The following is a 25,773-nucleotide window of genomic DNA, read 5'->3' as shown; positions in this document are numbered from 1 at the left end:
CCTGATTTATTACACTAAATTCATCAGAGAAAAGTGAAATACCTCCCTTGTGACATAACAAAGCTGTAACACATACCAGGACGGAACCTGTGTTTATTATTTATAACTGTACTAAGTCATCTCATAGTAGTCATGGTTCTTGGGTAACTAATCAAATTGCTCAGGAAGCTATTCTGCCAAAGTTTCTTGGTAGGTCTAACTTTAAAACCTTTAAAATGAAGTAAGAGATGGTCCTACTATTGCTTTGCAGATATTAAATTTCACCTGGGGCTTGAAGACTCAGTCCTTTCCAGAAGAACACGCTAATTTCTTTGGTTGAATTCTCTACCATTTTCTATTGTATATCCTTTATTCATTGAATATGTATTCCACAGATAGCAGAGTTTAGTATTCCAATAAAAATCTTTCAGAAAAATTAATATTTCTCTAATACAAGGCCATAATATAAACTTTGACTTTCTTTAAACCTACTTTCAGTTTATAGTATTGTGTACTGACTTTGTAAGAAATACATATTCTGAATTTTCTGATTGCACGTAAAAATCCCCAAAATAGAATCATCAACAGTGGCTCTCAAGGAATTCAGATGAAATTAAGAGTGTTTTATAAATAGTTGCCAGGTGATTGCAACTGGTCTTCTAAAGTCCTTTGTTAAATTACTTAAATTAGAAGATCTAGAAATCTGATCTCATTCAGGACTGTTGAGAAATAGTGTTGATGTTCTTAATTTTGATATAATTAACAATAGCATCATTGTAATATGCTGCGTTGGTTGAATATATCTGGCAGACAAAGTAGCTTATGAACTGGCAGAGACCGAACTCAGTAAGTCAATGACCTTTACACAAATGTGATTTCTAAAGAGTAAACAGAACGTATAAATTTTGTAAATCATACACTCAGAGACTTGTTTTTATTTTATTTACTTTTGACAGGTGAACTGGAGAGTAAATAAACTATAAATAGAATTTAAAGTATAAGATTCTTTTAAAAAATCTTGCGTACCATAAACATGTATATAGACGTTATGTTTATATCATATATGTATTTCCAAACCTAGAAACAGGATAAAGCAAAGTACTAATTGGAGAAGGGAAAAGCTCAAAAAAAAAAAAGGTTGAGTCCTTTTTTAAGATCAGAAAGCCTTTAAGCATTCTTGCAAAACTCAAATATAAATAAACTCAAACTCCTCCTTCTTTGATTCTACTGAGATAAAGTACTCCGATTTAGGTGAGTTTTTGTTTTGCTTTGACTTTAGGGGAGCTACCAAATAAAATTAGCAAAATATTTCTAGTCACTGGCACTCCATATTAGACTCCACAGAATCCCCAGAAAGAAGACTGCATTTTAAAAAGCAAAAATGGGGACTTCCCTGGTGGCTCAGTGGTTAAGAATCCCCCTGCCAATGCAGGGGACACGGGTTCGAGCCCTGGTCGGGGAAGATCCCACATGCCGCGTAGCAACTAAGCCCATGCGCCACAACTACTGAGCCTGCGCTCTAGAGCCCGCTCTGCACAACTACTGAAGCCTGCGCACCTAGAGCCCGTGCTCCGCAACAAGAGAGGCCACCGCAATGAGAAGCCCGCGCACCACAACAAAGAGTAGACCCCGCTCGCTGCAACTAGAGAAAGCCCAGCGTGCAGCAACGAAGACCCAACGCAGCCAAAAATAAATAAATAAACAAATTTATAAAAAAATAAAAAGCAAAAATGTACACCGTTATGTTCATAGCAGCACTATTTACAAGCCAAGACATGGAAACAACCTAAATGTCCATCGACAGATGAATGGATAAAGAAGATGTGATGTAATGTATGTGTGTATGTATGTACACACACACACACACACCAGAACACTACTCAGCCATAGAAAAGAATGAAATGATACCATCTGCAGCAACATGGATGAACCCAGAGATTATCATACTAAGTGAAGTAAGTCAGAAAGAGAAAGACAAATACCATATGGTATCACTTATATGTGGAATCTAAAATACGACTCAAATGAACTTATCTATGAAACAGAAACAGACTCACAGACATAGAGAACAGACCTGTGGTTGCCGGTGGGGGGTGAGGAGGGGGTTGGGGGAGGGATGGAGTGGGAGGTTGGGATTAGCAGATGCAAACTATTATATAGAGAATGGATAAACAACAAGGTCCTACAGTACAGCACAGGGAACTATATTCAATATCCTGTGATAAACCATCGTGGAAAAGGATATGAAAAAGAATACATATATTTGTACAACTGAATCACTGTGCTGTACACCAGAAACCAACACAGCATTGTAAATCAACTATACTTCAATAAAATAATTTTTTAAAATATAAATATACAGCAAAAATGGTACCCATTAAAATATAAAGCTATTTTATTCTTTGGAAAAACCGAAGACTTAAAGGTTTCTTAAGAGTAAACGTAACCTTATGAGTGAATGTGTAAGACTACACATAGCTAAATTTGATCTTTAAGACCTCCCCAAATCAGAACATTTCAAAGTGAATCATCAACTGTATACATGCACACATTTACATATACCACACACAGAAAAAGTCTAGAGGGTAGAGAGCAAAAACATTAACAGCATTTATACTAAGTAGAAGAATTTTATAAACAGTATTGTTTTCTTTAAAATGTTTTACAAGTTCTTCAATAATCCTATTGCTTTCTAATCAGTTACAGAATTAGAATAAAACAATAACAAACAAAACAATGAAGTTTACATTTTTAAAACTAAATACATAAAATAAATAGATTACGGCCAAGAAAGGACAAATAAGACAAGCTAGATAAACACCTGCTTTTAGAAAACACTGGTCAAGTACATGGAGACATCACAGAAAGGATAAATGTCATTCATCTTACTGTGGAAGATAAGTTATATTTCATTGATTGCTAAGTGGCAATCACACTAACCTACTTGATAATGCACAATTATGATTACCTTTCTAAGAAGTTTATCTTAAAAAAAAGTTACGCCTTAGCTAAAATTAATACTATATGACCACACAGGTACTGACTATGTTTTCAAATAGATAAGAGTAGAAGTGGGTACTACTGTTCCTGCCTTTGTACTACCTGATGTACCTATTCTGGGACATCTCCCTTCTGTACTTTTGATTATCTTTGGTGTTATGTCTCAGGTAACTATCAATTACTAAGTTACTCAAGTCATCTGGGAAACAAGAAAGGGTTTTACAATTTCAGGGTAGACTGCCCTCCCTTTTGTCCAACTGAGATGGCCACTTGAACTAGTCCAGGAAGACTTCAGCTATGTAGCTAGTGGTTCTACTTGAGAAATGAGATTTCAGATATGACTCGTGTATTGGCATAATTTGAAAATAAAAATACAATAATAAGCTTACATCTGCACTCTGCACTATAAACAACCTAAGAGTGAACCCACCTCTACTTCAGAATAATGATATTTATGGAAAATGTTTTCCCAGTTTCTTATTTTTCTTGGCTGCCTGTCCTAAGTCCCAAAGGAGTAAGGCAGACAGCACTCTGGGAAATGAAAGAGCTGTTTGCTTGCTTCCTATGCCAGCTGGGAGTCTGACAGTACCTCTGAGAGGCGAGATGTCTCAATTTTTTAGTAAACCTGTCTTTCTCTGGGTATGAAGAATTAAACAAGAAACATCAAAGCATGAATGGAATGGTTGCTACTGAACCAACAACCCTACTACTAGGTAATGAAGAATAGCCCTGTGCAGGATTAAAAAGGATCAATTTCAGAGCAAAAAACAAGTATTATTAATGCTTATCCAGATTATATATAATAGCAAAGCAAAATACTTTGAAAAACAGAAAGGGCTGAGAAAAGGTAGATATGGACACAAAAACTGAAAAATAGTAATGACTTCAAAAAAAGTGGACATGTTGAATTCTTCTCTGTCTAGCCCTTCAATACGGAAGAAAACTCTGTGACTTATAACAAAAGCACTGTTTTGTCCACATTAAAATACTTGACAATGAATTAAGATCCACACAACCTTCACCAAATTACACAAAATGGACTTTAGTTGGTCCTCATCCAATCCTCCTGCAATCTCTGCTGTTGTCCAACCCTACTCCTCCTTGGGTTTTCTCCTTGCATAGCTTTCATGAGCATCAAACTTTTAAAAAAGTTTATTTTTCCCATAACTCTGTTCCTTTTCCCATTTTAAAAATTCTCCTATCTCTAGAGGCATTGTACGTTTGGGCTGTTCCCCATCTCTTAGTGAATTCACATAACCTCATATCGGTATTTTTCTTCAATTTAATGCACACTAATTTCTATTTTTAGCCCTCTCTTCTTTCGTGATGGCTATTCCAGTAAGAATGTGGAATAGCCCTCACGAAAGAAGGCTCACATTCTTAAGTAAGAGGGCTATCCCTCTTACTTAAGGAGAGGTCAAAGGTGACTCCCAGGTACCTATACTATTTGCTCTTTCTGAAAGAATTCCATTAGCTTGATTGTATGTCTTTCTGTGTCATGTAAACTAAAACCCAGAAAGTTAAAAGAAAGGCTGATGACAGTATACACAATGACAGTAGCAAAAAATGAATGCTGACACTGAGAGAACAAAAATCACAAAAAGTAAAAGCAAAAGCTTAGCAATTTGGGACCATTTGAAATACAAGCCAAAGAAAAAACTGTCAGAGATCTCTTTAGTCCAGTGAGAGAAATAATTATGTAAACTATATAACTGCACTGTCCAATATAGTAACCATTAGCCACATGTAACTACATTTAAATTAATTAAATAAAATTTAAAATTCCATTCCTCAGTCACACACCACTTTGCAAGTGCTCAATGACCACATGTAGCTAATGGCTACCTTACTGGACAGCATAAAGAATACTTCGATCACTGCAGAAAGTTCTATTGGACAAAGCTGCAGTGCTCATTCAACATTCACTGAGTATTCCCTATACAATAGGTACAGTGCTAGGCACAGAAGTATAGAAAGGTGAGTAAGATAAGGCCTCTCTCTGCCCTCAAGGAGCACATAGTCTGTCTAGTGGACGAAACAAATAAAAAATATTTACAAGTGCTAGAATAGAGGTAATAACATTTATGAGAGTAATTGATTAAGAGGCTCAGCTCTGAACTCCAGACCAATTAGCTGGAATTCCAATCCTTTTATCTAGGTTCTCTGTGGACCGGGCCTTATTCACCTGGTGTTATGATGGTACAGCAAATAATGCTGAGACTGATCACTACCTAGCAATCCTGGGCTCATCGGAACCAAGATGCTGAAACCTAAACAGGATTTACGTTAGCTTTGTCCCTCTGGACTTGGTGCTTCACACTGCTGGCAACCCTTGAAGGAAAAAACCGTCCTGCTACTCTGGCTTTTTTCCCTTGGTGCCTCCCAGGAAACAGCTTTGCCTCAACTGTTCCTTTGGTTTGGAGCTCCTAGCATGTGCTATACTTATAATGATGAAGTCCTTGACCAAGTAATTAAGGCATTACCAAGGAATTAACACTGCAATCGAGAACAAGTCTCCAGTGGAAATGAAGCAAGAAGGGAGGGGAGACGTGCTCCTAAGCAGAAAGGGCAGGCTAAGCAAGGATGAAAGAGAGAAGCATAAACGTTAACTGAAAGATCTGTGGGCAAGCAGAGGATGGCTTCATTACAACCCAAACACAGGGCACACACAGGGGGCAACAGCAGGAGATGAGGCTGGATCGAAACCCAACTGCTAAGAGCCTTAATGCCACCACCCAAGGAGCCTGGCCTGTAAGTGATAACCAAGCGTTATTAAGTAGAACAGTTAAATGATGAGATCTGTGTTTCAAAAGACAAACCTGGGAAAAGGGTGAAAGGCAGATAAATAGCAGTAGATAAAGAGGAACGATATCTGGATGAAGACCCGGTTGAAGGTAGTGGAGATAAAGAACAGGAAATTCATTCGAGAGACATTTGAGAAAACTGGTTAGCTCTGACTATTGACAGGATGGATCTGGTATACTGGCATCTGATAAATGTTTGTTGCACAAGTTAGTGAGGAAGATACTGATCACTTAGATGACAGAGAAGGGCAGAAAACGAAAACCATGAGGAACACAAAAATTTAAGGGAAGGACTGGCAGTGAGAGAAACTGAAAAGGAACAAAGAAATCAAACGAGGCCATATTCCTTCTGCCTGGAATGTGATTCCCCAAGATACCTGGATGGCTGTAGCTCCTTCAGACCCTTGTGCAGATGTTGACATCTTAGTGAGTTCTCCCCTGATGGCATGATTTAAAACTGAACAGCACAGAGATTCTCTCTCAGCACTCTCCAACCCCCTCTCCTGCTTTATTTTTCTCTGGAGAAAAATACCAACATCTATTATACTATATATTTTACTTATTTATTGTGTTTAATGTCTGTCTCCCTACTACTTAAATGTAAGCTCCACTAGGGGAGGAAATTTCTCTGCTTCATTCACCACTGTGCACCAGAGCCTAAAACAGCGCCTGGCATATAGCACCTGCTCAACAAATACTTGCTGATTGACTGAATGATGCGAGGAAATAAAAATAGCAGGATTACTACGCGTAGACTGATACGTATGGAAGTAAACTGATATCTAACTTGGAAATTATATTGATTATATTGAATGCTAAAAGTAAAAATCTGTATAACAGTCCTTTAAGTACAAAAGGCTCAAGCATGTTTTCTTCAAATATGTGTTTCATATATACTATATTCAAATATATGCAATTAATTGTAACATAGGCTTTCTGTTTACTCACAAAGTAATGAGAGAGATTTTATAGCTTGAAAAATCACTCACAATACTTGACAGCCACACTGCAAATCCACCACTTCAAGTATTTAAATCCTATTAATACCTTTTCAACTTCCATTACAAATTTCTAATTTCCTTTCTAAAATTTTGGCTATTTTAAAACATTAAGCAAACGCAAGAAGCTAAAGTTGAAATACCAGAATGTCAGTATAAGCACAGTCATTAGCTTTAAGATATAATGAAAAGGATATGACATTAAAAAGGTAAAGAATGGTCAAAAGTTAGAAATGCAAAAATATCCAAGAATACAAAAAGGCCCACCTAGCTGGCTGGCTTCGGGAAAAAGACCAAATATCATTAAGTCTCACTTTCCTCATCAATAAAATGCAGCTAATACTAGCACCTACCTATCTGATAAGCTTGTTCTGAGAGTTTTTGTTGGATTAAATCTGTTTCAAGTAATTAACTTGGCACAGTGTCTATAATGTAATTTACTCCTTTAACCCACAAATATTTATGAAGGATACAGAAGCCATCATACTTACTGGCTACAGTGGCCAATGAAACAGATATACCTATCCTCATAGAATCTAGGACAACTAAAATAAATCTAAAGACAAACAAACGAATTACCAAGTGTGATAAGTGCCACAGAGGAAGCCTATGGGGTCCTGAGTCAGAAACCAAGGGAGTGAGAATTCAACCTTAGATGTGGGCAGGAAAAGTACCTCTGAGGACAGGCAAGCTAAGAAGTCACTACCTATACAAGTAGGGCACAAAAGTACACTGACAAGGATGTCAGGCAAAGGGACTGATACGTGCAAAGACTCAGCCGGAGTGTGGGAAAGAGCTTGTGGCCTCTGAGGAGCTGAGAGGACGCAGCGTAACTGAAGCACAGGAAGCCAAAGGAGGTAAGATCCTAGAGACAGGCAAGAGCCAGATGATGCAGGACTCTGAAGGGCCACTGTAAGAATTTGTGACTTGATTTTATGGGACTTTATTCTTCAGTGGAAAGCTGCTGAAGTTTTCTGGTTTTTTTCAGAGGGAAAGATGATCCAATTTACATCTCATAAAAATCACTAGAGCTATTTTTGGAAAGTGTATTACCGGGGAATGTGAAAAGAGGTAGAATAATTAGTTCCAAGACTAATGCCATAGTCCAGGAGACAGCGATGGTACTTGCAATATGGTGGTAGCAAGGAGGTGAAGAGGAGTTGATGGATTCCAGATACAGTTTGAAATGGATTGAATTTGGGGGATGAGGGAAAGGAAGAAATCAGAGATGACTCCTAGATGTCTGACTTAAGCGAATGCGTGGCTGATGGTGCCACGGTGAGTAACACAGTTAAGAATTTAATTAATTTTAGCTATTCATAGCTACTATTAGGGTAGAAGAGAGAGAGGGAAAACCTGGTGATCCTCTAGCCAAAATAGAGGGAGGGAGGGAGGGGGCACTAAAGCACAAACAGAAAGGACAGTTAGGTCCAGCTGTGAGGGAAGAGCAATATCAGACCACTGAAACAACTATAAAAGTGACATAAAATACCAAACAAACAAACTGAGCTATCTAAAGGCATAGAGCGAACGAAGAGAGCCAGGACGTCAGGAGCCTTGAGAAGGGAGACACATAGAAGGTCCCTGTTTTCCCCTTGAGGTATTTGCCAATTACCACTACGGGGTATACAGGCCAAGCAGAAAGCAGCATCTCGGAGCTTATATCAGTCCCACTGGGCTGGGAAGGCAAAAATCGGAATTCTGTACTACACCAAGGCAGCCAGGAATTGAGGATCCCAGATAAAAAGGAACCGCAAAGAACGAGCCCATCATTCTGCTCAATTTTTGCCCTCCAGGAATGTGCTGAACATGGACTGAAATGCAGGAAAACTCCTCAAAAAGATGTTGCAAAGAGGCTAAAAGCTAAGCAGAACTTTCATCAGCCTCACAATACTTAAAATTCAGGGCTTGCCAAGGAAGAGGCATCTTGGTAAATACTTCAAACTTTTAAATGAGACCTCAAAAGAGCTATGTGCTAAGAGGCTATTTGAATTTCTTGATTACCCTGAATTCAGGCTTATGTCTTATCAATCATTGATGAATCAAAGTGATCAATGTTGTCCTAACTGCCTGCCAGAGAATATTAATAACATTTTTCTGGGACTTCCCTGGCGGTCCAGTGGTTAAGACTCCACACTTCCACTGCAGGGGGCACAGTTCGATCCCTGGACGGGGAACTAAGATCCTGCGTGCCACGCGGTGCAGCCAAAACAATAAAATAAATTAAAAAAATTTTTAAGAAATAACATTTTTCTATCTGAAGAAAGATAATATCATTCAGATCCTCTATAATTTTTCATCACAATGTTAATACAACATTACCAGGCATACTGGAAAAAAGGATCAAATGATCAAAAGCCAGACAACAGAAATAAGCTCATGGGCGATGCAGGTATTAGTTATCAGACAGAAACATTACAACAATGTTTATATACTCAAGAAAATAGGTAAAACACTGTGAGAACTTGAATCTGTATAAGGTTTTGGACTGAAAATACAAAAACTGAAATTAAGAACTCAATAATTGGGTATAACTGGATATTAGACAGAGAAGATATGATAAGTAAACTTGAAGATAGTTCAGCAAAAATATCCAGATACACAGAGGGGGTAAAAATAGTATGAAAGCTGTGAAATGACCTAACATACATGAATTCATAGTCCAAGAAAGAAAGGAAAGAATTAGGGCTTCCCTGGTGGCGCAGTGGTTGAGAATCTACCTGCCAATGCAGGGGACACGGGTTCGATCCCTGCTCCAGGAAGATCCCAAATGGCTCAGAGCAACTAAGCCCATGTGCCACAACTACTGAGCCTGCGCTCTAGAGCCCGCCAGCCACAACTACTGAAGCCCACGTGCCTAGAGCCCATGCTCCGCAACAAGAGAAGCCACCGCAATGAGAAGCCCGCGTACCGCAATGAAGAGTAGCCCCCACTCGCCGCAACTAGAGAAAGCCCACGCATAGCAACAAAGACCCAAAGCAGCCAAAAATAAATAAATAAACTTATTTTAAAAAAAAAAGAATCCCAGCTTATGAAGAGGGTATGGAGAAAAGGGAACCCTCCTACACTGTTGGTGGGAATGGAAGTTGGTGCAGCAACTGTGGAAAACAGTATGGAGGTTCCTCAAAAAACTAAAAATGGAACTACCATATGACCCAGCAATCCCACTACTGGGCACATACCCTGAGAAAACCATAATTCAAAAGGACACATGTACCCCAATGTTCATTGCAGCACTATTTACAATAGCCAGGACATGGAACAACCTAAATGTCCAATGACAGATGAATGGATAAAGAAGACGTGGTACGTATATACAATGGAATATTACTCAGCCATAAAAAGGAACGAAATTGGGTCATCTGTAGAGATGTGAGTGGACCTAGAGTCTGTCATACAGAGTGAAGTGAGCCAGAAAGAGAAAAACAAATATCGTATATGTGGAATCTAGAAAAATGGTACATATGAACCTATTTGCAGGGTAGGAACAGAGAAAAAAGACGTAGAGAACGGACACGTGGACACAGTGGGGAAAGGGAAAACTGGGACAAATTGGGAGATTAGGAATGACATATATACACTACCATGCGTAAAATAAGTAGCTAGTGGGAACACACTATAAAGCACAGGAAACTCAGCTCAGTGCTCTGTGATGACCTAGATGTATGGGATGGGTGGGGGGTGGGAGGGAGGTCCAAGAGGGAGGGGATATAGGTATACATATAGCTGATTCACTTCATTGCACAGCAGAAACTAACACAACATTGTAAAACAATTATACTCCAATAAAAAAAAAACAAAAAACTATGATGCGTAAAGAGATTCATCTTAAGCTATAAGGACAAAGAAAGGTTTTAAAGAAATAGCTGGAAAGAGAAGTTAAAAAAAAAAAGGTACTATATAATATTCAAAAAAATAGATGTTAAGGCAAAAATTATTATTACAGATAATGATAAAAGGATCAATCCAACAGGAAGATACAACAAATTTATTTGTAAATTTATTTGCAACCAAGAACTTAGCCTCAAAATACATAAGGCAAAAATTGAGAGAACTAGACATATAGATGAATCCTCACACAGTTGGAGATTTTAACACATTTCTCTCAATGAAGTGATAAAAAAGACAAAGAAGTTGGTAAGTGATACAGTCCATTTGAACATGATTAATAAACTTGACTTACATGATATTAATCACACCACACTTAATTTTCTAAAACTGACCAGAAAACAAGTGTCAACAAATTACCAACAACTGAAATCAGAGAAAGAATGATCCTAGACCAGAGTAGTATTAAACTAGATAGCAACAATAAGAATATAGCTAGAAAATCCCCAAATGCTTAGACATTATGCAATATACTTCTAAATAACCCATGGATCAAAGAAACTACAATGGAAAATTTAAAACAATTCTAATTGAGTAATAAAAATATGATATATCAGACTTGTGAGATCCAGCTAAAGTTGCATTTATAGGGAAATTTCATAGACTTAAACGCATACATTAAAAAAAGAAGACTGATCACTACTGATTTGAGTATCCATCTCAAGAAACCTTAAAAAGAACAGCAAATTAATTTTTTTAAGAAATAGAAGGAAAGAAATAAAAGTAAAAGCAGAACCTAACAGAAAATAAAGAACTTTTTAAATCTGAAAATTGGCTCTTTGAAAATCAATGGTGATCAAGAAGAAGCACAAATTACCAACAATCAGATTTTAAAAGCACATATTACAGATACTACAAACATTAAAAAGATAATAAAAAGATATTATAAAAAATGTAAGCCACATTGGAAAATTTAGATAAAATAGACAAATGCCTTAAAAGCAAAACTTGTCAAAATTGACAAAGAAGTAATAGAAAACGTGAATAGTCCTACATGAATTGAAGAAACAGAATCAATAATCCCCACAAGAAAACTCCAAATGGCTTCACCAGTGAATTCTTCCAAATATTTATGGATGCAATAAAATCAATTTTCACAAACTCAGAGAATAAAAAACATTTCCCAGGTCACTTTATGAAGTCAGCATAATCTTGATACCTAAAAGTGTCAAAGACTTTACAAGAAATTAAAAATTACTCGTCAATCCTTTTCATGAACAAAAATGCAATGTAAATGAAATATATTCTAGCATATTAAGAAGATAATGCATAGTGAAAAAGTTAGGTTTATCGAGAAATTCAAGGATGCTTTAAAATCAGTAAATGTGTATCCCTCCCCCATCCCCCCAATTTTAAACACATATCTAAACACACAGCAACTACATTCAAGAACTTTATCCTAAGAAAATAATCAGACAAGGCACAGAGATATACTCTAAGATATGTATTACGACACTGTTTATAATAGCTTTTAAATGCTATATGAATATGGAATAGCTAAACAATTTATGTATATTTATCAGAATCAGTTCAAAATTATAATATGGTTCTATAACTTATTTGTATGGATAACTGTTAATGATATATGACTAAATGAAAAAAGCAGGATACAAAAGCAGGAGTATTTCTAAGGCAAAAACACTAATTTTATATGAAAGTGAAGAAAATTAAACATATATCATGAGAGAACATTTTGTCTGGACATAATGAATTGCCATCTTAATTTATGTTCATAAACAAAAGATATAATGCCTAACTTAAGACAATTTTCTTCAGCAGAAAGAACATTTTCTTCTCAAAATCTAGTCAAAGAAAATTGCCCAAGTATATATTTTATTTAGACTATTAAAAAATGCTACTAGATTTGAATCTATCAACAGAGATCTGCATCATACATAAGCAGTTAATACTAGTATGAAGACAAAAACAAAATACCCTGAAAGCACTAAATCAATCTATGTGTTTTATGTATATATATATATACATATATATATATATATATATAAAGCAATAATAGTCTGCATTCAAAGTGGTAAGTTTATAGGAAAAAGTTCTATTGTATAATATAAATACAAGAGGACTCAAAGTTGCAACAAGTTTAAAGAAAACTCCCTTTAATTTTAGCAACTAATAAGAAAATCCACCTGCATTAAAATCATTCCAACGCAGAGGTTACATAGTATTTTGCAAAGACACCTGGAACAAGGTTTTGGGAGGGTTTTGGGAGGGAATCTGAGGTATTTTGCTTAGGAAGGAGTGCCTAAGGGATTTAGCACTGTCTGCTCAGGTATGGTAGGGGGAAAGGGCTTGGTGTGTTTATCACTATTGCCGTGAGACCCAAATTCCTACCCTAGCTCTGCATTTTCCTAGCTACTCCTGATTCCAAAGAAGTTCCTTACCCTCTCTGAACCTAGGTTGTGAGAAAGTAAAAACAGCTCTGCTGACAACCGCACTGTGATGCCTCTAAAAGACAGAGACAGACAAGGCCAACAGAAGACCGACAGGTAATAAACTCTCCCAGGGCCACTCTACAGCTCCAAAATGACTAACGCTCTCCTCCAGCCCCCTTCCTTTCTCCTGACTCTAAACAAAGACAGCTGAAAGATCTGATTACCAACCCACTTCCACTTTGTGTACGCAGCATTCAGTCCAGAGCTGGTCTCCACTTCCCCCGCTCTCTCATCAGAATCATCAGGCACAGTCCAAACCCCAGCAAGAACCTCTCTGATACCCTCTTAGGAGCCCACGCGGCTGCTCAGCACAGGTTCCTCCTCGCTGCAGCAAGTCAGTAAACCTGACTCGTTCCACTACAGATGTATTCCTGGTGGTCTTCACCTGGTGGGCAATAGCTGCTGCTTTTTCTATATACCAACCTATTTATCCAGGGTCACTGAGAGGATTAAACTAAATGTTATCCTGTAAAATGCCGAGCATCTGCCTGGGAAACTGCTAGTACACGACAAATGTTAGCATCTCTCCCTTATGAGCTCAAAATAAAGCTATACATGTAATTGTATTTTTTTAATCATCTACCTAGTTCATCCCTGCAAGAATCTACATCTCTGCAAAACACAGCTAACAGCCAAAAGAGATAAGCCCTGAAGTAAACAGAACTCTAAGCAACCAAGACAGACATGATCAAGTCCATGAAATAAAGATTATGCACTTTACCGTAAGAACTCCTAAAAATCTCACTTAGACACCATTTGCTCGTTTTTAACACACTTTATTCTAATAAACTTTTTAAGTATTTTCAACTATAAAATACTTCAGCATATACTGCCAATATATATATTCATTTATAAACCATATATTTTATGTATATTATAAAACGTATACTAAACAGAATTAAAAGATTAAAATATTGTTTTAATTATTAACTATCTTAAACATTATCTGTTTTAATATTGCAATCACTAAAAATACTATTACTGTTAACATACCAAGTAAGAGCACTGTTACTGAATACGCCTCTTTATTTTTTAAAATCTTGCTTTCCCCTTTTGTAAAGTTCAGTGAACTCTGAAACTTGGTTTTAAGAGAAGTTAAGTCCTAACTGAAAAACCTAGCTCACAAATGCGTAGATCCATATAGAAGACTATGTCACTTACTGGTTCACAAAATCATATCACTTTTCTATTGTATCACTAAATATGCACAAGTTTTTGTTAAAAGTCAGTTACTTGATGTCAATGTTATCACAATTTTATTTTACCTGATGTCAGTCAGATATTTTTGCAAACTAAGGAAAATGTGTTGCTTTTTACGTTTCTAATAAATGGGTCTAAAGCCCACTGAAATTCTCTATGATGAAGATTTTTCAACAGACTGGAAAAGTCTAAAGATGTTTTCAAATGTTCTCTCCATAACACTTCTTCTGAAAAGCAGGTATTTTTTTCACTTACTGGTTAAAAATGTCAATTTTGCCTTAAAGAGGCAACTAATTGTTTTCTAAAAATTATCTGCTAGGTAGCATACCGTTGATAGCTTCTTGCCATCATGGAAAAGATCAGCATCTAAAATATTCATCTTTTGTAAAATAAAAATGTGTAATTCAGCTTTGAGTTCTACAATTCTTTTCAAGTACTTTGACAGTGAACCTCTGCTCCCCATTTCCATACAAAGTATCACAGATTCTTTTAAAAAGTGTTTTTAAAAGTAACTATATAATATACTATGACAGAGAAGCTGCAGAAACTTTGAGAAACTCATGGTGCTGCTGTTGGTCTCTACATTACAAAATTCCCACACCTTCCCCCAGCAAACCATGCTCATGAGAACGAGGACCTAGAAAAGCCTGGAGGCTTTTTCAGATCCAATCCATATATTAATACAAAACCTCAATTCCTCCCTCTTTTTGGAGCACAACATAACAACTAGAAGTTCTAATATTTTTATTCTCACATCGCAACTGACTTGCCTCATCTCACTTTGTAAATTACTAGTAGTGAAGGGGCATAAGGCTTCACAATCTATATTAGATGCTGAGGGTATGACAGCTATAGTTTATAGAATAATGATACTACATTACACAGTGAAGGAGTCAATGAACTTCACTGAAGTGAATCAATATTATTCAAATGATGGCTCTAAGTCATGGAAAGTAAATTATGCGTAGCATATTACATGTAAGCAAATAGGACAGTAATCCAAAATAAATTGGGATATTCCCCAAAACAACCTTTATGTATTCAAAAAATTTACTGATTCAGAAAAATTTATTACCCAGGGTTTCCAGTTACCATGAATTCTAGTCACTTTCAGTTTTTCCCCCCTCAGAATGAGAGGAATTCTTAAAGAGCATATTTAAGAAGTATATACTTCAGTCTCCTAAATCATATTTACTGTTCCATGTTACGAAAACAAGTAGAGCCGTCAGTACTTTATCGATAATTTAAAATAACTTCAAGCCTTACACTAAAAATATATTTTTCATATTCCAAGTAGTAATAGAAGCAGACATCACAGACTTCATATTTAACACCATTATTATAAGTAGTAGTAGTATGGGACAATATTTACCTTTCCCATAAGTAACAGAGAGAGTAATGCTTTAGGAGTCAAGAAAACTCTCAACAGTTTTTAAACGTCTATTCTGTTTTAGAAATTACAGGAGATATAATAAAGGTAAGACACATATTCATGTAAATTTGACATCACGTAAGAATCTGAAATACACTGACAGAAAATGGTTCACAGGAAGGAAAGATCACTGTGGACTAGAATGAACTAAAAACCGTTTTCACAGGAGAGGGACATGAGCTGGAGTAGGATTCAGAGCTAGAAAGGAAAAGGCATTCAAAGCAGAGGGAAATAATGTGTCATTTGTTTTCTCAATAAAAATGCCTAATTCAGGACACCAAATTTAAGACACATTCAAGTAAAACAATTTAGAGAAACATTCCATAAGAGATATGTTAATTAATAAGCCGTTCATCAAGTCACCTACATATGTGTGTGTGTGTGTGTGTGTGTGTATAAGTATATACACATAAATGGTACTATCTACCCTTTAGCTTCATAAAACCTCCCAACTTATACTGGGAATAAGAAGTTCCAGCAAGAGAAAGAAAAATTAAGAAGAGATGTAAGTAAAGAGAAAATCTGTGCATTACATCTTTTTCTTGGGAGGTTTTTTTTTTTTAACATCTTTATTGGAGTATAATTGCTTCACAATGGTGTGTCAGTTTCTGCTTTACAACAAAGTGAATCAGCTATACACATACACACATCCCCATATCTCCTCCCTCTTGTGTCTCCCTCCCACCTTCCCTATCCCACCCCTCTAGGTGGTCACAAAGCACCGAGCTGATCGCCCTGTGCTATGTGGCTGCTTCCCACTAGCTATCTATTTTACATCTGGTAGTGTATATATGTCCATGCCACTCTCTCACTTCGTCCCAGCTTACCCTTCCCCCTCCCTGTGTCCTCAAGTCCATTCTTTACATCTGCGCCTTTATTCCTGTCCTGCTCCTAGGTTCTTCAGAACCTTTTTTTTTTATTTTTAAGATTCCATATATATGTGTTAGCATACAGTATTTGTTTTTCTCTTTCTGACTTAACTTCACTCTGTATGACAGTTTCTAGGTCCATCCACCTGACTACAAATAACTCAGTTTCGTTTCTTTTTATTGCTGAGTAATATTCCATTGTAAATATGTGCCACATCTTATTTACCCATTCATCTGTCGATGGACACTTAGGTTGCTTCCATGTCCTGGCTATTGTAAATAGAGCTGCAATGAATATTGTGGTACATGACTCTTTTTGAATTATGGTTTTCTCAGGGTATATGCCCAGTAGTGGGATTGCTGGGTCATATGGTAGCTCTATTTTTAGTTTTTTAAGGAACCTCCATACTGTTCTCCATAGTGGCTGTATCAATTTACATTCCCACCAACAGTGCAAGAGGGTTCCCTTTTCTCCACACCCTCTCCAGCATTTATTCTTTGTAGATTTTTTGATGATGGCCATTCTGACTGGTGTGAGGGGACACCTCATTGTAGTTTTGATTTGTATTTCTCAATGATTAGTGATGTTGAGCATCCTTTCACGTGTTTGTTGGCAATCTGTATATCTTCTTTGGAGAAATGTCTATTTAGGTCTTCCGCCCATTTTAGGATCAGGTTTTTTGTTTTTTTGATATTGAGCTGCATGAGCTGCTTGTAAATTTTGGAGTTTAATCCCTTGTCAGTTGCTTCATTTGCAAATATCTTCTCCCAATCTGAGGGTTGTCTTTTCGTCTTGTTTATGTTTTCCTTTGCTGTGCAAAAGCTTTTAAGTTTCATTAGATCCCATTTGTTTATTTTTCTTTTTATTTCCATTTCTCTAGGAGGAGGGTCAAAAAGGATCTTGCTGTGATTTATGTCATAGAATGCTCTGCCTATGTTTTCCTCTAAGAGTTTTATAGTGTCTGGCCTTACATTTAGATCTTTAATCCATTTGGAGCTTATTTTTGTGTATGGTGTTAGGGAGTGTTCTAATTTCATTCTTTTACATGTAGCTGTCCAGTTTTCCCAGCACCACTTATTGAAGAGGCTGTCTTTTCTCCATTGTATATTCTTGCCTCCTTTATCAAAAATAAGGTGACCATATGTGCATGGGTTTATCTCTGGGCTTTCTATCCTGTTCCATTGATCTAGATTTCTGTTTTTGTGCCAGTACCATACTGTCTTGATTACTGTAGCTTTGTAGTATAGTCTGAAGTCCGGGAGCCTGATTCCTCCAGCTCTGTTCTCAAGATTGCTTTGGCTATTCGGGGTCATTTGTGTTTCCACACAAATTGTGCAATTTTTCTTCTAGTTCTGTGAAAAATGCCATTGGTACTTTGATAGAGATTGCACTGAATCTGTAGATTGCTTTGGGTAGCATAGTCATTTTCACAGTGTTGATTCTTCCAATCCAAGAACATGGTATAGCTCTCCATCTGTTTGTATCATCTTTAATTTCTTTCATCAGTGTGTTATAGTTTTCTGCATACAGGTCTTTTGTCTCCTTAGGTAGGTTTATTCCTAGGTATTTTATTCTTTTTGTTGCAATGGTAAATGGGAGTGTTTCCTTAATTTCTCTTTCAGATTTTTAATCATAAGTGTATAGGAATTCAAGAGATTTCTGTGCATTAATTTTGTGTCCTGCTACTTTACCAAATTCATTGATTAGCTCTAGGAGTTTTCTGGTAGCATCTTTAGGATTCTCTATGTATAATATCATGTCATCTGCAAACAGTGACAGCTTTACTTCTTTTCCAATTTGGACTCCTTTCTTTTTCTTCTCTTGATTGCTGTGGATAAAACTTCCAAAACTATGTTGAATAACAGTGGTGAGAGTGGGTAACCTTGTCTTGTTGCTGATCTTACAGGAAATGGTTTCAGTTTTTCACCATTGAGAACAATGTTGGCTGTGGGTTTGTCATATATGGCCTTTATTATGTTGAGGTAAGTTCCCTCTATGCCTACTTTCTAGAGGGTTTTTATCATACGTGGGTGTTGAATTTTGTCGAAAGCTTTTTCTGCATCTATTGAGATGATCATATGGTTTTTCTCCTTCAATTTGTTAATATGGTTTATCACAATGATTGATTTGCATATATTGAAGAATCCTTGCATTCCAGGGATAAACCCCACTTGATTATGGTGTATGATCCTTTTAATGTGCTGTTGGATTCTGTTTGCTAGTATTTTGTTGAGAATTTTTTGCATCTATGTTCATCAGTGATATTGGCCTGTAGTTTTCTTTCTTTGTGACATCTTTGTCTGGTTTTGGTATCAGGGTGATGGTGGCCTCATAGAATGAGTTTGGGAGTGTTCCTCCCTCTGCTATATTTTGGAAGAGTTTGAGAAGGATAGGTGTTAGCTCTTCTGTCAATGTTTGATAGAATTCGCCTGTGAAGCCATCTGGTCCTGGGCTTTTGTTTGTTGGAAGATTTTTAATCACAGTTTCAATTTCAGTGCTTGTGATTGGTCTGTTCATATTTTCTATTTCTTCCTGGTTCAGTCTCAGAAAGTTGTGCTTTTCTAAGAATTTGCCCATTTCTTCCAGGTTGTCTATTTAATTGGCATATAGTTGCTTGTAGTAATCTCTCATGATCCTTTGTATTTCTGCAGTGTCAGTTGTTACTTCTCCTTTTTCATTTCTAATTCTGTTGAGTCTTCTCCCTTTTTTTCTTGATGAGTCTGGCTAATGGTTTATCAATTTTGTTTATCTTCTCAAAGAACCAGCTTTTAGTTTTATTGATTTTTGCTACTGTTTCCTTCATTTCTTTTTCATTTATTTCTGATCTGATCTTTATGATTTTTTTCCTTCTGCTAACTTTGGGGTTTTTTTGTTCTTCTTTCTCTAATTGCTTTAGGTATAAGGTTAGGTTGTTTATTTGAGATGTTTCTTGTTTCTTGAGGTAGGATTGTATTGCTATAAACTTCCCTCTTAGCACTGCTTTTGCTGCATCCCATAGGTTTTTGGGTTGTTGTTTTCATTGTCATTTGTTCTAGGTATTTTTTGATTTCCTCTTTGACTTCTTCAGTGATCTCGTGGTTATTCAGTAGTGTACTGTTTAGCTTCCATGTGTTAGTATTTTTTACAGATTTTTTCCTGTAATTGATATCTAGTCTCATAGCATTGTGGTCAGAAAAGATAAGTGATACGATTTCAATTGTCTTAAATTTACCAAGGCTTGATTTGTGACCCAAGATATGATCTATCCTGGAGAATGTTCCATGAGCACTTGAGAAGAAAGTGTATTCTGTTGTCTTTGGATGGAATGTGCTATAAATATCAATTAAGTCCATCTTGTTTAATGTATCATTTAAAGCTTGTGTTTCCTTATTTATTTTCATTTTGGATGATCTGTCCATTGGTAAAAGTGGGGTGTTAAAGTCCCCTACTATGACTGTGTTACTGTCGATTTCCCCTTTTATGGCTGTTAGCATTTGCCTTATGTATTGAGGTGCTCCTATGTTGGGTGCATAAATATTTAGAATTGTTATATCTTCTTCTTGGATTGATCCCTTCCTTGATCATTATGTAGTGTCCTTCTTTGTCTCTTGTAATAGTTTTTATTCTGAAGTCTATTTTGTCTGATATGAGAACTGCTACTCCAGCTTTCTTTTGATTTCCATTTGCATGGAATATCTTTTTCCATCCCCTCACTTTCAGTCTGTAGGTGTCCCTAGGTCTGAAGTGGGTCTCTTATAGACAGCATATATACGGGTCTTGCTTCTGTATCCATTCAGCCAGTCTATGTCTTTTGGTTGGAGCATTTAATCCATTTACATTTAAGGTAGTTATCAATATGTATGTTCCTATTACCATTTTCTTAACTGTTTTTGGTTTGTTATTGTAGGTCTTTCCCTTCTCTTGTGTTTCCTGCCTAGAGAAGTTCCTTTAGCATTTGTTGTAAAACTGGTTTGGTGGTGCTGAATTCTCCTAGCTTTTGCTTGTCTGTAAAGGTTTTAATTTCTCCATCGAATCTGAATGATATCCTTGCTGGGTAGAGTAATCTTGGTTGTAGCTTTTTCCCTTTCATCACTTTAAATATGTCCTGCCACTCCCTTCTGGCTTGCAGAGTTTCTGCTGAAAGATCAGCTGTTAACCTTATGGGGATTCCCTTGTATGTTATTTGTTGTTTTTTCCTTGATTGGGCATTAGATCTTAATATACCCTTTCTTCAAAGTTAAAATTTTTCTATTCTCTAGACCTTTATCGAGCATGACATTTTCCCCTGGCATACTCTATATCTGTCATTTTAACTTGGAAAAGTGATAAAACTTCAGTTTGAAAAGAAATTCATTTTAATAATTTCCTGTCCACTAGAGGGCTCCAATATTTCTTCCATAAATGTTACAGATATGACATTACAATAAAAATATTCATTAAGCACTGAAAAAACTCAAATTATTATTAACTCACTTAACCCCAGACTAAAAATGGTTACATCTGCTACAATTTTACATTAATAGTTTTAAAAGATACAGGGTTTTTCTGTATTTTATCATCTAAAACATTTCGAATAACCAAAATTGCTTTGCCATTATTCTCACACTAATTGTCAATGTCTCTCTTAGGTAGGGTTTTCAATTTTACAGATATCATAAAGTATAATTTCAGTCCAAAGCTCTAAATAGTAGTTCAAATGTCTTATATAATAGTTTTATAAATACAATAATTTATTTCTTAATAACTTTCCAAATCCAGAAAACGAAATTACCAGCTTATCTACCCAGCCTTAGGCTTTATTACTAACAGAAAGTGTAAACATCTTCTTTCAGAAAAACCTAAGTCATTAACATAATTCATGCTACAATTATAAACAATGAATATTGCCCCATCATGAACTATGATTTGCGCTGAGGGGGAAAAAAATGAATCATTTAAACACAATGTATTATAATGATATTCTGTTCAGATATTTTCAGATTTTTCTCACAAATAAGTTATTATACTGGAATGTTAGTAAATCTCTTAGTTCAAACTCAATCATTCTTAGCAAAGGAAAAGCCAACATTTTAAGTAAACACATTTATATAATTTATAGGACATCTTTACAGAATGTTTACTGAAAAAGTATCAACTGCAAATTATTTTTTGTAAAGAATATAGCAAATCCGTTCACTGGGGGTACCACTCCCACCCACCCCCAAAAGACTGGCTTGCTAAATTTGGATTATAAGAAAGAGACTACTTATGGTAAATAAAAAAATTTACTGAATGTTTAAAAATACATTTTAAATGTTAGTTATATTTACGAAATAAAAAAATGATGCTAAAAAATCGATTTTAAAGTGAGTCACAATAATTGCCATAAGAAGACTTTACCAAAACCATCAAATGATTTAGCAATTATTATAGCTCAGGAATGAACTATCTCCAATGAAAACATGACAGGGGTTATAACTTCACTGCCCCACCTCGTCTCCTAAACAGGATTTTCCTATACAACTGACAAGCACCATTAACACGTGAAACAGCGTAACATTTGTTTCTAAATAGCACATACGAACTGTTGCCACTGAGAAACTTGACATTTTTACTGCATCTAGCAAAAATGCATGTATTCGTACTTGCAAGGGTGTGTATCCTGATCACTTAAGAGTTGTACTTCAAGGGAAATGTCAGTGTGGAAAGAGGTGGGAGTGGACCGGCTGATGCTCTCCAAGAGTGGTAAAAGTCTTCTCACTTTAAGTCACGGATGTAAATGCAGATTGTCAATTACTGATAATAAGAAGTTGAACAAATATGAAGCATTTAATCGACAACTTTCAACCAGTATTTATGTCATATTTCAAAACGTTGAGGATTCTAGGTACATAGCAAATAAAGGCACTTCTTAAGCAAAAATGCAATGTAAGTACTAGCAAATGAAGGTTTAAAAGGTTTTAACGCTGGAAAAAACCCTCGAGACCTCCAACAAGTTGGACAACTAGAAAATGACACATAAAAAATATTCAGAACCATCTAATCTGAGCTGTACCTTAGATACACTCTGAAATAGCATCACCAGGGCATTATATGTTTATTACATAATACTGCTTTGCCCTTGCATATCACCTTTAATCAAGGGATCTCAAAGCACCAAAGAATCATCAAGGCCTTAAAATACAGTCTGAAACAGAAATAGTTGTATTTTATACCTGCAGCTATTAATAAAACCTTGCCACTACTTCCCAGTCCCCTGATCCGAACACTAGCTTCCAAGCCTTCTCTCTGACTTGGAAACAGTATTCCCCAAATCATCTCAATCTGTGACTGATGCTACCCACATTCCAGCTTTTCTTCATCACTGGGCCTAAATAAAGTTGTGGCACTGTTTTAATGACACAAATCTATTTCACGACAACTTCTGTGACAGATAAATAGTACGTAGGGTGATCATATCTCACAGTGCGCATGATGATATAAGATGGAGGCTTTAGAGAGAGAGCCAGTCTTTGCTGGAGATGATAAGCCCACAGAGCAATAATCCAACAGAGGAAAGAGCATTTTCCAGCTCCGTCCAGAGACCTCTCCAGGCAACTTCGCCAGGAGGGTGGAGGAAATCAAGTCCAGCTATCCTTAAGCAGGCCGTAGACTATTCTCGGGTGTGCACACCAGGAGGGAAGGGAAAACTAAAAGGACAGTGTTGAGTTTTAAGAATCAGGAAGGAGGGTGTAAGGTTGCTATGTGGCCACCCAAGAGACAGAACACTGTGGGTCCTTTGCACTTAAATAGTGCACTAAAAGGGAAATCAAACGCTAGCAAAATGTCTTTAAACCAAGGTCAAATTATGCCACTTAGAGCCATTTAATTTTTATTTTACAACCTGTAAGTGAGGTTCACTCTTATTGAAACAGCTGTCATTTTAAAATTTAATCACCACGAAAGTTCAATTTTGATTTTTCGCTGAAATATACAAACACGCAAATGTTAACTTCATGTAAGTGAGCATAACTATGTTAACTTCAATTCTTTCATAAACAAGATTATTCACCTTCCTGTTAATTGCATTACGTTTGTCCCTAGGACAGCAAAGTGTAATTTCACACTCACACAAACCCACCTCCCAGCACTGTAAACCTACATGGTTCCTGTTAGTCAACAGTCTCGTATCCTTAACCTTTATGCAGAGTACTTTTTGTTTCAGGTTCTTAACATTCCAGGATCAAGGCTCAATCAATAATGTGTTTTATGAGCTTTTAAAAGTCCAGTGACGTAATACTACTAAATATTTGGTACTAAAAGTCCTGGAATATTCATTAAAAGTACCAAAATACAGCCAGCCTAGATTTGTGAAAATGCCAAAACGTCTTAATATTTCTGTTGCCATACTTGTTCACCCAGACGTTTCAAAAAGCTCACAGCAAATTCTGGTCAAGTTTCTCTCCAAGAGATGACACGTCCCTGTTTTTGGAAATATCAAGCTTGTACCTACTGCATTAATGATCAGTGCCACCGAGCAAGATCCCCGTTTCCCTGCCCACCTCTGTATCTAGCAGGGACACCCGTCCTGAGCTCTGCCCACTGCCACTGACGTTTTCAGAAGCTTTAAAGACACAAGTGTACAGAGGCTTCTAGCAAAGAGGAAGAGATTTTCTTCACTTCAGGCTACCTTGCTACATGTTCCCAACTTCTCCATTGTCTTTAATCATTTAGAAAACACAAATGAGAAAAATCCGCATTAAAAGCAGTACTTCCTCAAGAGGGACACCAGACCCTCCAACTTCTCCAGATCTCCCAGCACCGTGTCTTTTCAACAGTCCCCCGCAAACCTTCACCCCACGCCTGTATCCTTTCTGATTAAATAAGACTGGAAACCACAATTAAATCAAAGGGTGTCGTAACTCTTATCCTTCACTTACCATATCCGCCGGGACATTACTGGACATCTTGCCGTTTGATATATACCCAGACGTTTACGCCGAAAAAGAAAAAATCAAAAAGAGACAACAACAAACAAAAAAAGAGAAATCTTCGAGCTACAGAAATCAACCTTCACGATCTTGACTGATTCGAGACGTGCTTCCCCCTAAAATAAGTTCTTTCGGAGCCAAAGTGCCGGCCGGGCCGAGGTTCCGAGCGAAGAGGAACAATCGCCGGGAGCGGTGTGGCCAGAGCAGCAGGGAACTCCTGGGGTGGCAGCCCCGTCGCAGTCGTCAGCAGCAGCAGCCCCAGGACCGGCCGCGCCAGGTGGACCGAGCCGAGTGACACACGGACATGGAGCGGGGTGGGAGGGGGTTAAATCGTCTTCCTCCTTTCCCAGCCCGGCAGTGATTCACACTTGCTCCCAAGTCGAGTCCTCATTAAGCAGGAGGAGAATGCCCCGGCGCCGCGGTACACAGATAACTATGTGGCTACACATGGACGCGTCCCCCGGCGGATGGCGCGGGGAAACGGCTCAACTCGCGCGGCCGGCGTTGCCAGCCGGGCCGCGGAAACCCGCGCTCAAGGGCATTTAACTCGTTGGCAGCCGAAGCGCAAGCCCGGGCCGGAGAGCCGGGGCGGCGAGCGGGGAAAGCGGGGCGCTCGGCCCGGCAGGAGACCCCACGGCCCGTCGGGGCTCAGGCCGCGGGCGCCTCCGGGCAGCCGCGGGGCTCAGGGCACATAGTCTCCGGCTTCCCGGCGCTCTTCTCTCGCCTCCGCCTCCCCCGGCTCCGCCTTCCCCTCCCCTCCCCGGCCTCGCGAGCTCCCCGCGACGCCGACTTCGGCTGGGCCCCGGAAGAGCCCTGGTCCTTCCTCTCCTCAGTCCGGGAACCGCTTCCTCTCAGAGCTCTGTCTCTCCTCCTCCTCCTCCTCCTCCACTTTTCAGTACCCGACGCCGCAGCCGCCTCCTGTCATCGCCCCTCAAGCCAACATGGCGGCGGCGGCGGCGGCAACTGCCGGAGCGCGAGTCGGGGACATGGGAAGAGCACGACCCCCCCCCCCTCACAGCCGCCGCCCCCGCCTTCCTTCTCCCCCTCCCCCTCCGCGAACACCACATGCGTCACTACGGAGACCACCCTCGAGCATCACGGGAAGTGTAGTCTACGCCGTTGGGGGGCGGTGCGGAAGGAGCGGTCCGCCTAACGCGTCCTCGCCCGACTCCGAAGCCACGCCCCTCCTAGCAACAGTTGCTAGGAGAGGAAAGCTCGCTTTAG

General features: G+C 38.0%; 1 protein-coding gene across 1 annotated transcript in view; it reads right to left on the bottom strand.

The window, feature by feature from the left end:
• The window catches only part of UBL3 (ubiquitin like 3), a 69,017-nt gene extending 43,510 nt beyond the window's left edge, over nt 1-25,507 (bottom strand). The window contains exon 1 of the mRNA XM_007164176.2: nt 24,499-25,507. Coding sequence (XP_007164238.1) covers nt 24,499-24,525 — 27 coding nt within the window. The 5' untranslated portion in view covers nt 24,526-25,507. The remainder of the gene's footprint in view (nt 1-24,498) is intronic.
• Nucleotides 25,508-25,773: the final 266 nt, after the last annotated feature.

The sequence above is a fragment of the Balaenoptera acutorostrata genome, chromosome 18, assembly GCF_949987535.1.
Source record: "Balaenoptera acutorostrata chromosome 18, mBalAcu1.1, whole genome shotgun sequence".
Lineage (NCBI taxonomy): Eukaryota > Metazoa > Chordata > Mammalia > Artiodactyla > Balaenopteridae > Balaenoptera > Balaenoptera acutorostrata.
Note: the sequence above shows the minus strand (reverse complement) of the source record. Positions and strands in the feature narration are given on the sequence as shown.